The sequence below is a fragment of the Salvelinus namaycush genome, unplaced genomic scaffold, assembly GCF_016432855.1.
Source record: "Salvelinus namaycush isolate Seneca unplaced genomic scaffold, SaNama_1.0 Scaffold73, whole genome shotgun sequence".
Classification (NCBI taxonomy): Eukaryota; Metazoa; Chordata; class Actinopteri; order Salmoniformes; family Salmonidae; genus Salvelinus; species Salvelinus namaycush.
The window spans coordinates 178,718-193,482 of NW_024061453.1; the positions used below are offsets into that span (position 1 = coordinate 178,718).

The 14,765-nt window shown below is 44.7% G+C and overlaps 2 protein-coding genes across 2 annotated transcripts in view; both read left to right on the forward strand.

The window, feature by feature from the left end:
* Window positions 1-13,722, forward strand: part of LOC120042619 (dnaJ homolog subfamily C member 25-like) — a 25,651-nt gene extending 11,929 nt beyond the window's left edge. Inside the window, exon 4 of the mRNA XM_038987438.1 lies at window positions 13,714-13,722. Coding sequence (XP_038843366.1) covers window positions 13,714-13,722 — 9 coding nt within the window. The remainder of the gene's footprint in view (window positions 1-13,713) is intronic.
* A 363-nt stretch (window positions 13,723-14,085) lies between these two features.
* Window positions 14,086-14,765, forward strand: part of ugcg (UDP-glucose ceramide glucosyltransferase) — a 28,105-nt gene continuing 27,425 nt past the window's right edge. The window contains exon 1 of the mRNA XM_038987441.1: window positions 14,086-14,288. Within this exon, the coding sequence (XP_038843369.1) occupies window positions 14,191-14,288 (98 nt within the window). The 5' untranslated portion in view covers window positions 14,086-14,190. The remainder of the gene's footprint in view (window positions 14,289-14,765) is intronic.

The window sequence follows — 14,765 nt, forward strand, 5'->3', positions numbered from 1 at the left end:
CACTGTCTCCTATACTCAACTCATGTCCCTACTCACTACTACTCAACTTCCTGTCCCCATACTCAACTACTGTCCCTAACTCAAACTTCCTGTCCCCATACTCAACTTCCTGTCCCCATACTCAACTTCCTGTCTCTTTACTCAACTCACTGTCCCTATACTCAACTGTCCCCATACTCAACTTCCTGTCCCTATACTCAACTTCCTGTCCCCATACTCAACTTCCTGTCCCTATACTCAACTTCCTGTCCCTATACTCAACTCACTGTCCCTATACTCAACTTCCTGTCCCCATACTCAACTTCCTGTCCCTATACTCAACTTCCTGTCCCCATACTCAACTTCCTGTCCCCATACTCAACTTCCTGTCCCCATACTCAACTTCCTGTCCCCATACTCAACTTCCTGTCCCTATACTCAACTTCCTGTCCCTATACTCAACTCACTGTCCCTATACTCAACTTCCTGTCCCTATACTCAACTTCCTGTCCCTATACTCAAATAACTGTCCCTATACTCAACTTCCTGTCCCTATACTCAACTTCCTGTCCCTATACTCAACTCACTGTCCCTATACTCAACTTCCTGTCCCCATACTCAACTTCCTGTCCCCATACTCAACTTCCTGTCCCTATACTCAACTCACTGTCTCCATACTCAACTCACTGTCCCTATACTCAACTTCCTGTCCCCATACTCAACTCACTGTCCCCATACTCAACTTCCTGTCCCCATACTCAACTTCCTGTCCCCATACTCAACTCCCTGTCCCTATACTCAACTTCCTGTCCCTATACTCAACTTCCTGTCCCCATACTCAACTTCATGTCCCTATACTCAACTTCCTGTCCCTATACTCAACTCACTGTCCCTATACTCAACTCACTGTCTCTATACTCAACTCCCTGTCCCTATACTCAACTCCCTGTCTCTATACTCACCTCACTGTCCCTATACTCAGCTCCCTGTCTCTATACTCAACTCACTGTCCCTATACTCAACTTCCTGTCCCTATACTCAACTTCCTGTCCCCATACTCAACTGTCCCCATACTCAACTCCCTGTCTCTATACTCAACTCACTGTCCCTATACTCAACTCACTGTCCCTATACTCAACTCACTGTCCCTATACTCAACTCACTGTCCCTATACTCAACTCCCTGTCTCTATACTCAACTCACTGTCCCTATACTCAACTCACTGTCCCTATACTCAACTCCCTGTCTCTATACTCAACTTCCTGTCCCTATACTCAACTTCCTGTCCCTATACTCAACTTCCTGTCCCTATACTCAACTCACTGTCCCTATACTCAACTCACTGTCCCTATACTCAACTCACTGTCCCTATACTCAACTCACTGTCCCTATACTCAACTCCCTGTCCCTATACTCAACTCCCTGTCCCTATACTCAACTCACTGTCCACATACTCAACTCCCTGTCCCTATACTCAACTCCCTGTCCTTATACTCAACTTCCTGTCCCTATACTCAACTCACTGTCCCTATACTCAACTCACTGTCCCTATACTCAACTCACTGTCCCTATACTCAACTCACTGTCCCTATACTCAAATAACTGTACCTATACTCAACTCACTGTCCCTATACTCAACTCACTGTCCCTATACTCAACTCACTGTCCCTATACTCAACTCACTGTCCCTATACTCAACTTCCTGTCCCTATACTCAACTCACTGTCCCCATACTCAACTTCCTGTCCCTATACTCAACTCACTGTCCCTATACTTAACTCACTGTCCCCATACTCAACTCCCTGTCTCTATACTCAACTCACTGTCCCTATACTCAACTCCCTGTCTCTATACTCAACTTCCTGTCCCTATACTCAACTTCCTGTCCCTATACTCAACTTCCTGTCCCTATACTCAACTCACTGTCCCTATACTCAACTCACTGTCCCTATACTCAACTCACTGTCCCTATACTCAACTCACTGTCCCCATACTCAACTTCCTGTCCCTATACTCAACTTCCTGTCCCTATACTCAACTTCCTGTCCCTATACTCAACTTCCTGTCCCTATACTCAACTCACTGTCCCTATACTCAACTTCCTGTCCCTATACTCAACTCACTGTCCCTATACTCAACTCACTGTCCCCATACTCAACTCCCTGTCCCTATACTCAACTTCCTGTCCCCATACTCAACTTCCTGTCCCTATACTCAACTCACTGTCCCTATACTCAACTTCCTGTCCCCATACTCAACTTCCTGTCCCCATACTCAACTCACTGTCCCTATACTCAACTTCCTGTCCCTATACTCAACTTCCTGTCTCTATACTCAACTCACTGTCCCTATACTCAACTCACTGTCCCTATACTCAACTTCCTGTCCCCATACTCAACTTCCTGTCCCTATACTCAACTTCCTGTCCCCATACTCAACTTCCTGTCCCTATACTCAACTTCCTGTCCCTATACTCAACTCACTGTCCCTATACTCAACTCACTGTCCCTATACTCAACTCACTGTCCCTATACTCAACTCACTGTCCCCATACTCAACTTCCTGTCCCTATACTCAACTTCCTGTCCCTATACTCAACTTCCTGTCCCTATACTCAACTCACTGTCCCTATACTCAACTTCCTGTCCCTATACTCAACTCACTGTCCCTATACTCAACTCACTGTCCCCATACTCAACTCACTGTCCCTATACTCAACTTCCTGTCCCCATACTCAACTTCCTGTCCCTATACTCAACTCACTGTCCCTATACTCAACTTCCTGTCCCCATACTCAACTTCCTGTCCCTATACTCAACTCACTGTCCCTATACTCAACTTCCTGTCCCTATACTCAACTCACTGTCCCTATACTCAACTCACTGTCCCCATACTCAACTCACTGTCCCTATACTCAACTTCCTGTCCCCATACTCAACTTCCTGTCCCTATACTCAACTCACTGTCCCTATACTCAACTTCCTGTCCCCATACTCAACTTTCTGTCCCCATACTCAACTCACTGTCCCTATACTCAACTTCCTGTCCCTATACTCAACTCACTGTCTCTATACTCAACTCACTGTCCCTATACTCAACTCACTGTCCCTATACTCAACTTCCTGTCCCCATACTCAACTTCCTGTCCCTATACTCAACTTCCTGTCCCCATACTCAACTTCCTGTCCCTATACTCAACTTCCTGTCCCTATACTCAACTCACTGTCTCTATACTCAACTCACTGTCCCTATACTCAACTCACTGTCCCTATACTCAACTTCCTGTCCCCATACTCAACTTCCTGTCCCTATACTCAACTTCCTGTCCCCATACTCAACTTCCTGTCCCCATACTCAACTTCCTGTCCCTATACTCAACTCACTGTCCCTATACTCAACTCACTGTCCCTATACTCAACTCACTGTCCCTATACTCAACTCACTGTCCCTATACTCAAATAACTGTACCTATACTCAACTCACTGTCCCTATACTCAACTCACTGTCCCTATACTCAACTCACTGTCCCTATACTCAACTCACTGTCCCTATACTCAACTTCCTGTCCCTATACTCAACTCACTGTCCCCATACTCAACTTCCTGTCCCTATACTCAACTCACTGTCCCTATACTTAACTCACTGTCCCCATACTCAACTCCCTGTCTCTATACTCAACTCACTGTCCCTATACTCAACTCCCTGTCTCTATACTCAACTTCCTGTCCCTATACTCAACTTCCTGTCCCTATACTCAACTTCCTGTCCCTATACTCAACTCACTGTCCCTATACTCAACTCACTGTCCCTATACTCAACTCACTGTCCCTATACTCAACTCACTGTCTCTATACTCAACTCACTGTCCCTATACTCAACTCACTGTCCCTATACTCAACTTCCTGTCCCCATACTCAACTTCCTGTCCCTATACTCAACTTCCTGTCCCCATACTCAACTTCCTGTCCCCATACTCAACTTCCTGTCCCTATACTCAACTCACTGTCCCTATACTCAACTCACTGTCCCTATACTCAACTCACTGTCCCTATACTCAACTCACTGTCCCTATACTCAAATAACTGTACCTATACTCAACTCACTGTCCCTATACTCAACTCACTGTCCCTATACTCAACTCACTGTCCCTATACTCAACTCACTGTCCCTATACTCAACTTCCTGTCCCTATACTCAACTCACTGTCCCCATACTCAACTTCCTGTCCCTATACTCAACTCACTGTCCCTATACTTAACTCACTGTCCCCATACTCAACTCCCTGTCTCTATACTCAACTCACTGTCCCTATACTCAACTCCCTGTCTCTATACTCAACTTCCTGTCCCTATACTCAACTTCCTGTCCCTATACTCAACTTCCTGTCCCTATACTCAACTCACTGTCCTACTCACTCCCTGTCCCTATACTCAACTCCCTGTCCCTATACTCAACTCACTGTCCCCATACTCAACTTCCTGTCCCTATACTCAACTTCCTGTCCCTATACTCAACTTCCTGTCCCTATACTCAACTTCCTGTCCCTATACTCAACTCACTGTCCCTATACTCAACTTCCTGTCCCTATACTCAACTCACTGTCCCTATACTCAACTCACTGTCCCCATACTCAACTCACTGTCCCTATACTCAACTTCCTGTCCCCATACTCAACTTCCTGTCCCTATACTCAACTCACTGTCCCTATACTCAACTTCCTGTCCCCATACTCAACTTTCTGTCCCCATACTCAACTCACTGTCCCTATACTCAACTTCCTGTCCCTATACTCAACTCACTGTCTCTATACTCAACTCACTGTCCCTATACTCAACTCACTGTCCCTATACTCAACTTCCTGTCCCCATACTCAACTTCCTGTCCCTATACTCAACTTCCTGTCCCCATACTCAACTTCCTGTCCCTATACTCAACTTCCTGTCCCTATACTCAACTCACTGTCCCTATACTCAACTCACTGTCCCTATACTCAACTCACTGTCCCTATACTCAACTCACTGTCCCCATACTCAACTTCCTGTCCCTATACTCAACTTCCTGTCCCTATACTCAACTTCCTGTCCCTATACTCAACTCACTGTCCCTATACTCAACTTCCTGTCCCTATACTCAACTCACTGTCCCTATACTCAACTCACTGTCCCCATACTCAACTCACTGTCCCTATACTCAACTTCCTGTCCCCATACTCAACTTCCTGTCCCTATACTCAACTCACTGTCCCTATACTCAACTTCCTGTCCCCATACTCAACTTCCTGTCCCTATACTCAACTCACTGTCCCTATACTCAACTTCCTGTCCCTATACTCAACTCACTGTCCCTATACTCAACTCACTGTCCCCATACTCAACTCACTGTCCCTATACTCAACTTCCTGTCCCCATACTCAACTTCCTGTCCCTATACTCAACTCACTGTCCCTATACTCAACTTCCTGTCCCCATACTCAACTTTCTGTCCCCATACTCAACTCACTGTCCCTATACTCAACTTCCTGTCCCTATACTCAACTCACTGTCTCTATACTCAACTCACTGTCCCTATACTCAACTCACTGTCCCTATACTCAACTTCCTGTCCCCATACTCAACTTCCTGTCCCTATACTCAACTTCCTGTCCCCATACTCAACTTCCTGTCCCTATACTCAACTTCCTGTCCCTATACTCAACTCACTGTCTCTATACTCAACTCACTGTCCCTATACTCAACTCACTGTCCCTATACTCAACTTCCTGTCCCCATACTCAACTTCCTGTCCCTATACTCAACTTCCTGTCCCCATACTCAACTTCCTGTCCCCATACTCAACTTCCTGTCTCTTTACTCAACTCACTGTCCCTATACTCAACTGTCCCCATACTCAACTTCCTGTCCCCATACTCAACTCCCTGTCCCTATACTCAACTCACTGTCCCTATACTCAACTCACTGTCCCTATACTCAACTTCCTGTCCCTATACTCAACTCCCTGTCCCCATACTCAACTTCCTGTCCCTATACTCAACTTCCTGTCCCTATACTCAACTTCCTGTCCCTATACTCAACTTCCTGTCCCTATACTCAACTTCCTGTCCCTATACTCAACTATCCCTGTCCCTATACTCAACTCCCTGTCCCTATACTCAACTATCCCTGCCCCAATACTCAACTATCTCTGTCCCTATACTCAACTCCCTGTCCCTATACTCAACTATCCCTGCCCCAATACTCAACTATCCCTGTCCCTATACTCAACTCCCTGTCCCTATACTCAACTATCCCTGCCCCTATACTCAACTCCCTGTCCCTATACTCAATTCCCTGCCCCTATACTCAACTCCCTGTCCCAATGCTCAACTCCCTGTCCCTATACTCAACTCCCTGTCCCAATGCTCAACTCCCTGTCCCTATACTCAACTATCCCTGTCCCTATACTCAACTCCCTGTCCCTATACTCAACTCCCTGTCCCAATGCTCAACTTCCTGTCCCCATACTCAACTATCCCTGTCCCTATACTCAACTCCCTGTCCCTATACTCAACTCCCTGTCCCTATACTCAACTCCCTGTCCCTATACTCAACTCACTGTCCCTGTCCCTATACTCAACTCCCTGTCCCAATGCTCAACTTCCTGTCCCCATACTCAACTATCCCTGTCCCTATACTCAATTCCCTGTCCCTATACTCAACTCCCTGTCCCAATGCTCAACTCCCTGTCCCAATGCTCAACTTCCTGTCCCTATACTCAACTCCCTGTCCCTATACTCAACTCCCTGTCCCAATGCTCAACTCCCTGTCCCTATACTCAACTCCCTGTCCCTGTCCCTGTCCCTATACTCAACTCCCTGTCCCAATGCTCAACTCCCTGTCCCTATACTCAACTCACTGTCCCTATACTCAACTCCCTGTCCCTATACTCAACTCACTGTCCCTATACTCAACTCCCTGTCCCTATACTCAACTCACTGTCCCTATACTCAACTATCCCTGCCCCAATACTCAACTACCCCTGTCCCAATGCTCAACTCCCTGTTCTGTCCCAATGTAATACCCGGGTAATTTGTGACAGGAAACCACTTTTTAGGACAACCTATGTTATTAAAACATTTGTTTACATGAATTGTGAATATTTCCAGGGATACACAACATCCTGAAATATATGTAGATACAGTATTTATGTAGATTTATTTTGTTAGACAGAATAGTATTTTATTTTCCTTGACCTAGTGATACTGAATGTAAAAAGTGGCTCAACTTACCCCACTCTCCCCTATTACGACGGTGGATATTGCTCGCCCGCCTGCTGTTAACCAGTAGCAGGCTTGTAACTAAGCGCGCATGTCACACATGGCTAGTCGAACGCCGAACTCTTCATTGAGACATTGCTGAAGCATCAATCCATGGGTGAGTCAGAATTCTTTATTGAGATAATGCTGAAACATCAACCCATGGGCGAGTCAGAACTCTTCTTTGAGACATTGCTGAAACGTCAGTCCATGGGTGAGTCAGAACCCTTGAATGCTGAAACGTCAGTCCATGGGTGATTCAGAACCCTTCAATGCTGAAACGTCAGTCCATGGGTGATTCCGAACCCTTCAATGCTGAAACGTCAGTCCATAGGTGAGTCAGAACTCTTCATTGAGACAATGCTGAAACATCAATCCACGGGTGAGTCAGAAGGTGAGCCACTTTCGTGGTACCAGTTACCGAGGCCAAAGTTACCTTGGTAACTCCTCAAACTGATGCACCATTGAGAGCATTCCAGCATTCTGTCGGGCTGCATCACCGCCTGGCACGGAAACTGCTCCGCCCTCAACCGAATGGCTCTCCTGAGCACCACCGGGGGGCACACTGCCTGCCCTCCAGGACATTTACAGCACTCTGTGTCAAAGGAAAGCTAAGAAGATCATCAAGGACCTCAGTCACCCGAGTCATGGTCTGTTCACCCTGCTAGCATGCTAGCATGCTAGCAGACAAAGACAGTACAGGTGCATCAAAGCAGGGGACCAAGAGACTGAGAAACAGCTTCTATCTCCAGGCTGTCAGACTACTTAACAGCCAGCTCCTGTAGTAGAAGACAAAAACACACACACACACTCATACATATGCATACACCCATACACACCCAACGCTGGTGTCCCATATGTAACTTATAGAAACATTAAATACTGTACTGTTTATTTTATACTGTTTTTCACACTATTTATTTACAGTGCATTTGGAAGTTATTCAGATCCTTTGACTTTGTCCACATGTTGTTACGTTACAGCCCTGTTCTAAAATGGATTACATCAATCTACACACAATATCCTATAATGACAAAGCAAAAACAGGTTTTTATAAATGTTTCTCCCATTCTTCATTGGTTTAATCAGACCAGAGAATCTTGTTTTTCATGGTCTGAGAGTCTTTAGGTGCCTTTTGGCAAACCCTAAGCGGGCTGTGATGGCACACCTGTTTTTGGGGAGTTTCTCCCATTCTTCTCTGTAGATCCTCTCAAGCTCTGTCAGGTTGGATGGGGAGTGTTGTTGCACAGCTAGTTTCAGGTCTCTCCAGAGATGTTCGATCTGGTTCAAGTCTGGGCTCTGGCTGGGCTACTCAAGGACATTCAGAGACTTGTCCCGAAGCCACTCCTGCGTTGTCTTGGTTGTGTGCTTAGGGTCGTTGTCCTGTTGGAAGGTGAACCTTTGCCCCAGTCAGGTCCTGAGCACTCTGGAGCAGGTTTTCATCAAGGATCTCTCTGTACTTTGCTCCATTCATCTTTCCCTCGATCCTGACTAGTCTCCCAGTCCCTGCCGTTGACAAACATCCCCACAGCATGATGCTGCCACCACCCTGCTTCACCGTAGGGATGGTACCAGGTTTTCCCCAGACGTGAAGCTTGGCATTCAAGCCAAAGAGTTCAATCTTGGTTTCATCCGACCAGAGAATCTTGTTTCTCATGGTCTCAGACTCCAAGCGGGCTGTCATGTGCCTTTTACTTTCGTCTGGCCACTTTACCATAAAGGTCTGATTAGTGGAGTGCTGCAGAGATGGTTGTCCTCCTGGAAGGTTCTCCCATCTCCACAGAGGAACTGTGTTTGGCCGGGCGGCCAGCTCCTGAAGAGTCTTGGCGGTTCCAAACGTCTTCCATTTACGAATGATGGAGGTCACTATGTTCTTTGGGACCTTCAATGCTGCAGACATTTTTTGGTACCCTTCCCCAGTTTTTGCTCTGAAATGCACTGTCAACTGTGGGACCTTTTATAGACAGGTTTGTGCCTTTCCAAATCATGTCCAATCAATTGAATTTACCACAGGTGGACTCCAATCAAGTAGAAACATCTCAAGGGTGATCAATGGAAACAGGATGCACATGAGCTCAATTTTCGAGACTCATAGCAAAGGGTCTGTTTTTGCTTTGTCATTGTCGGGTATTGTGTGTCGATTGATGAGGAACATTTAACAAAAAAATATATATTTTAGAATAAGGTTATAAAGTAACAACATGTGGAAAAGGGAAGGGGTCTGAATACTTTCCGAATGCACGGGATATACCTGATCCTTTACCTAGCTCATTCTAATATATCTACTAGTGTGCATTGCACTTTGTCACACTGTTTATCTCTATACTGGATTCTTGACATATCTCACTCTAATAGAGCTCGCCAGTTTGTAGTACTAACGAGACATGGCGGTGTGTTGGCTATTAGCGCTCTATATATCTACGGATTTACATTTACTATGTTACGTCCGGTCTGAGACCAGGCTGATCTACAGCTGTACATAGTATTCTTAGTATATATTTTTGGTGTATATACGCATAGATTGTATTTGGATTTCAGTATTATTTAGATTGTCATAACAATCGTGATTTCTTGTTTCTAGTTTTTTTTTAATTAATTGTGTACTTGTTTGACATTTTTACTGCCCTGTTAGGATCTAGTAACAAAACACTTTTATTTGTTAGGAGCTAGTAACAAAATACTTTCATTCGTTAGGAGCTAGTAACATAAACATTTTCGCTGCATCCGCTATAACATCTGCTAAACTGTGTACGCAACCAATAAACTTTGATTTGACTTTTGAAACCTGATTCGTAGTATAGGCACTTAAAGCCGATTCATGGTAAATCTAAAATTGTCCCTATACCCATCATGAGGTTGTTACAACCTAGCCTATGAATGAAAGTTTACAACGTAGGTTCACAGGTCGAGATAATTCTTTGTAATAAAGGTGACAGACAGTGACACATTCAATACCACCTTGAACACTCTTGCCTGCATCTAGCTGATCTAGGATGTATTCATTAGTCCAACAGTTGCAAACTATAGTTTCTATTGGACAAATTCTGGTATGTTTATCCCCGTTTTGATCCCTTTGCTTCCGTTTAAGAAACGATTTTCAACAGAATCGGCAGAATGAATACACCCCCGATCACATGCAAACAGTTCACTTTCACAGCAGCCACATAAAAACAGCATGATCAACTATCTATACGCTCCTCTCACCTTTTCCTTGTGGACTTCACTGCACAACACATCAGCTGTCTGTGACCAGGAGAAAAAAAACCTTTCCAAGCCAAACCTTCATATCATAACCGCTACACACAGCCTACATCGTTGTCACGTCATAGTCAACATAGCTACTAGAACTAACGTGTTAGTAAACCCGCTATAATCATGCAGTACAGTGTACAGTCAGGAAGCAGTTTAGCAGTTACACCGGCGTGCCCCAGTGGAAATAAATAAAACCAAAAGCTTACCTTGACTTGGAAGAGTTATAGTGTTGGATAGCCATAGCCAGCTAGCTAACATAGCATCCCTCTCTGTTTGAGCCGGGTGTTTGAGTAGGCTAAACTAGCTAGCTGCATTTGCTAGCTAAGTGAACGTTTAAAAAATACAACCAAATATAGCAAGCTCTCTCTCTTGCTTCTTCTTAATTTTGGAAGAAAATAATTTTGTCTTTCTCTCTCTTTGAGTCAACTACTCACCACATTGTATACGGTACACTGCAGTGCTAGCTAGCTGTAGCTTATGCTTTCAGTACTACATTCATTATCTGATCCTTTGATTGGGTGGACAACATGTCAGTTCATGCTGCAAGAGGTCTGATAGGACGTCCTCCGGAAGTTGTCATAATTACTGTGTAAGTCTATGGAAGAAAGGGGAAAGTATTGGAGAAAGTATTGGAGAAAGTATTGGAACTTTACAATAAGGTGTGGCAGGAAGGGAAACTGCCTGGAAGTTGGAAGCAGCCTGTCCTTCAAGCTATAGGTCGATAGCATTGACATCTGATGTTTGTAAACGTATGGAAAGGATGATAGCGGAAAGGTTGACTTACTTTCTGTAGAGTAGAGGACTAATGTCACCAGATGGTTTAGAAAAGACTGACTTACTTTTTGTAGAGTAGAGTACTAATGTCACCAAATGGTTTAGAAAAGACTGACTTACTTTTTGTAGAGTAGAGGACTAATGTCACCAAATGGTTTAGGAAAGGCAGGTGACCAATGGATCCTGTACTGGGCCTGGACTCAGTCATACTGAAGACACAGGGAAATAAGGAGACGCTGGTAGCCTTTTTCTTTGATGCAGAGAAGGCCTATGATATGATGTGGAAGGAAAGCATACTTACACTATCAAGCTGCATAACATGGGTGATGGAGGATGGATTTTTAACTGGAGAAAGTATTTTATTTTTGTGCGATCAATACAAGTGAGGAGCTCTATGTCAGAAAGATATGAGGTAGATAATGGTACCCCCCAGGGAAGTGTCATTAGTCCTTTGTTGTTCTCCATTATGATTGACGATGTATTCTCCCAGGTGACACCTGATATTGGGAGGTCATTGCCGATGATGGGGCACTGTGGAAGAGAGGGAGAAATATTACCCAGACAGCCAGAAGAGTTCAGGAAGTGATTAGGGAAGTTTAAGCGGTGGTCCCTCAGGTGGGGCTTCAAGTTCTCCGTTGAGAAAACACAGACTGTGTTTTTTTTTGTTCTAGAAAAGTTGTATAGAAGGAATCTGGCTGGAGAGAGTGGGAGTATTTAGGTTCCTGGGGGTCTGGTTGGACACTCGAATGACATGGGCGGAGCATATTAACAGAGTAGTTGTCAACGTAAAATAAATATTTAATGTGATGCGTTGCCTGTCAGGAATGGAGTGTGGGGTGGGGGCAGATAGAATGGCTTTGAACATGCTATATATTGCACTGCTAAAGTCATCACTGGATTATGGAAGTGTAGCATATGGATATTTTAATTGTATTTAACCTTCTATTTAACTAGGCAAGTCAGTTAAGAACAAATTCTTATTTACAATGACAGCCTACCCCGGACGACACTGGGCAAATTGTGCACTGCCCTATGGGACTCCCAATCACAGCCAGATGTGATGCAGCCTGGATTCAAACCAGGTACTGCAGTGACGCCTCTTGCACTGAGATGCAGTATCTTAGACCACTGCGCCACTCGGGAGCAGTGGTCCCCTGAAGATTTCCCCAGCAGTTCACTTAATCCTGGCTCTTCAACCACATTACTCCTCAAATCTAATAACAATCGCTCCTTTTCTCTCACATATTTCTGCCACTGAAATGTTCCACTGTCTCCCAGTCTCAGTCTTGTATGTCCCAGTCTCAGTCTTGTGTGTCCCAGTCTCAGTCTTGTATGTCCCAGTCTCAGTCTTGTGTGTTCCAGTCTCAGTCTTGTGTGTTCCAGTCTCAGTCTTGTATGTCCCAGTCTCAGTCTTGTGTGTCCCAGTCTCAGTCTTGTGTGTCCCAGTCTCAGTCTTGTATGTCCCAGTCTCAGTCTTGTGTGTCCCAGTCTCAGTCTTGTGTGTCCCAGTCTCAGTCTTGTGTGTTCCAGTCTCAGTATTGTGTGTCCCAGTCTCAGTCTTGTGTGTCCCAGTCTCAGCCTTGTGACGACACTTTCCTCCCTTCTCTCTCGGCCTGAGGACCTCCCTGCCCATGCATTTTGCTGGATCTTTTACAGGTTGTCTTCCCTTTCTCTCCATGATTCCACAACTCTTGCCATTAGTTTTTAACCGCTGTTCTTATTAACCCCTTGGCTTCTGCTTTACTGATTGACAATTCCATTCATACTCCTGAGTGGTGCAGCGGTCTAAGGCACTGCATCTCAGTGCAAGAGGTGTCACTACAGTCCCTGGTTTGAATCTAGGCTGTATCACATCCGGCCGTGATTGGGAGTCCCATAGAGCAGCGCACAATTAGCCCAGCGTCGTCCGGGTTTGGCTGGGGTAGGCCGCCATTATAAATAAGAATTTGTTCTTAACTGACTTGCCTAGTTAAATAAAAGGTACAAATTAATTTCAACATTAGGATGTTTTAAGAGCCTGCTTGGAGATAATATCCACCTCCTCATTCCCCTCTACTCCCACATGAGCTGGTACCCAGAGGAACATCACAAATAACCCAATCTGTTTCACCCTACACAAGCACTGCAAAACCTCATACAATACATCCTGTCTGCTCTGAGACACAAATGCATTAAGCTCATCAGTGCTGCAGTATCAAGCTAGATAACATGGGGGTCGGAGGATGGGTTTTTAGTGCTGCACAGGAATCAGAGCAGATGACTACTCTGTCTGGCCTCAACCTCCTCCACCCACTCTGCAGCCAATAGAAATGCCGACAACTCCATTGTGTAAACAGATAAATGATTCATTGCTCTTTTCGTCACTGCCGCCTTAAACTCATGAACATTAAAAGCTGCTCCTGTCCTCCCTGTTTAAGGGTCCTTAGATCTGTGAATATATTCAAGAAAGCATAGTATTGTGTTCTTAAATGTTCACTTACAACTGAATGGGGCGGCAGGTAGCCTAGTGGTTGGAGCGTTGGGCCAGTAAACAAAATGGTTGCTAGATTGAGTAAAAATCTGTCGTTCTGCCCCTGAACTGTTTCTAGGCTGTCATTGTAAATAAGAATTTGTTCTTAACTGACTTGCCTAGTTAAATAAAGGTTACATTTAAAAAAAAAAATGGTTTCCTTAGATTTAGACCACCTTCCAGTCCAGTTGGTGGCGGTAATGCACTGTAAAGTTGGTTGCCAACCGACATATAAAATCCACAGAAGAAGAAAAGACGGGCGGAAGCGCCATACCCCGCCCAGTTCGTACCCCAAGCGACGTTTTTTGGGGAAGATTCCCCTTGGGCTCGCCAGTCTGCTTGGATATTTACACCGGTGTTGTTAACGTAGCAGCTAGCCACAAAAATGGCTCTTCTGGATCTTGCCATGCAAGGGTTCTCTATATTTGGATTCATTCTATTTCTCGTACTCTGGTTTATGCATTTCATGTCCATCATCTATGTGTAAGTATTGCCTATTAATTTAGCTAGTGACACACTATGTTAGCTAGCTAAAATATGTCGCAAGCTAACGTTAGCATGACGAGAAGCCGTGTCAAATATAACGTCAGCTAGCTATCTATCTATGTCGATAGACTGAATTTACAACCTCACAGGATAGCCACCCTGGGCGAGATAGCTAGCTAAACATCGATTAGCTTACTAGCTAAGTAAAGTAATGTCTCTTAATACCATTAAATTGTTAGTCACTAACGTTATTGTTTTGTTTAAATGTCTAAACTGGTGTTTTTCAGCGCTCCCTTGTATTTAGCAAGCTAGCTAACGTCAACGTTACTGGCACAGACAAAATTGAATATCAGTGTATTTGTTACGGATTTTACGTTAGCTGCTAGCGTTGTTGATGCTAGCACTAATTACGACATCATCGGTATGGCATTGTCGTTTGACTGAACCTGGGAGTGAACACCTGATATGGTCACG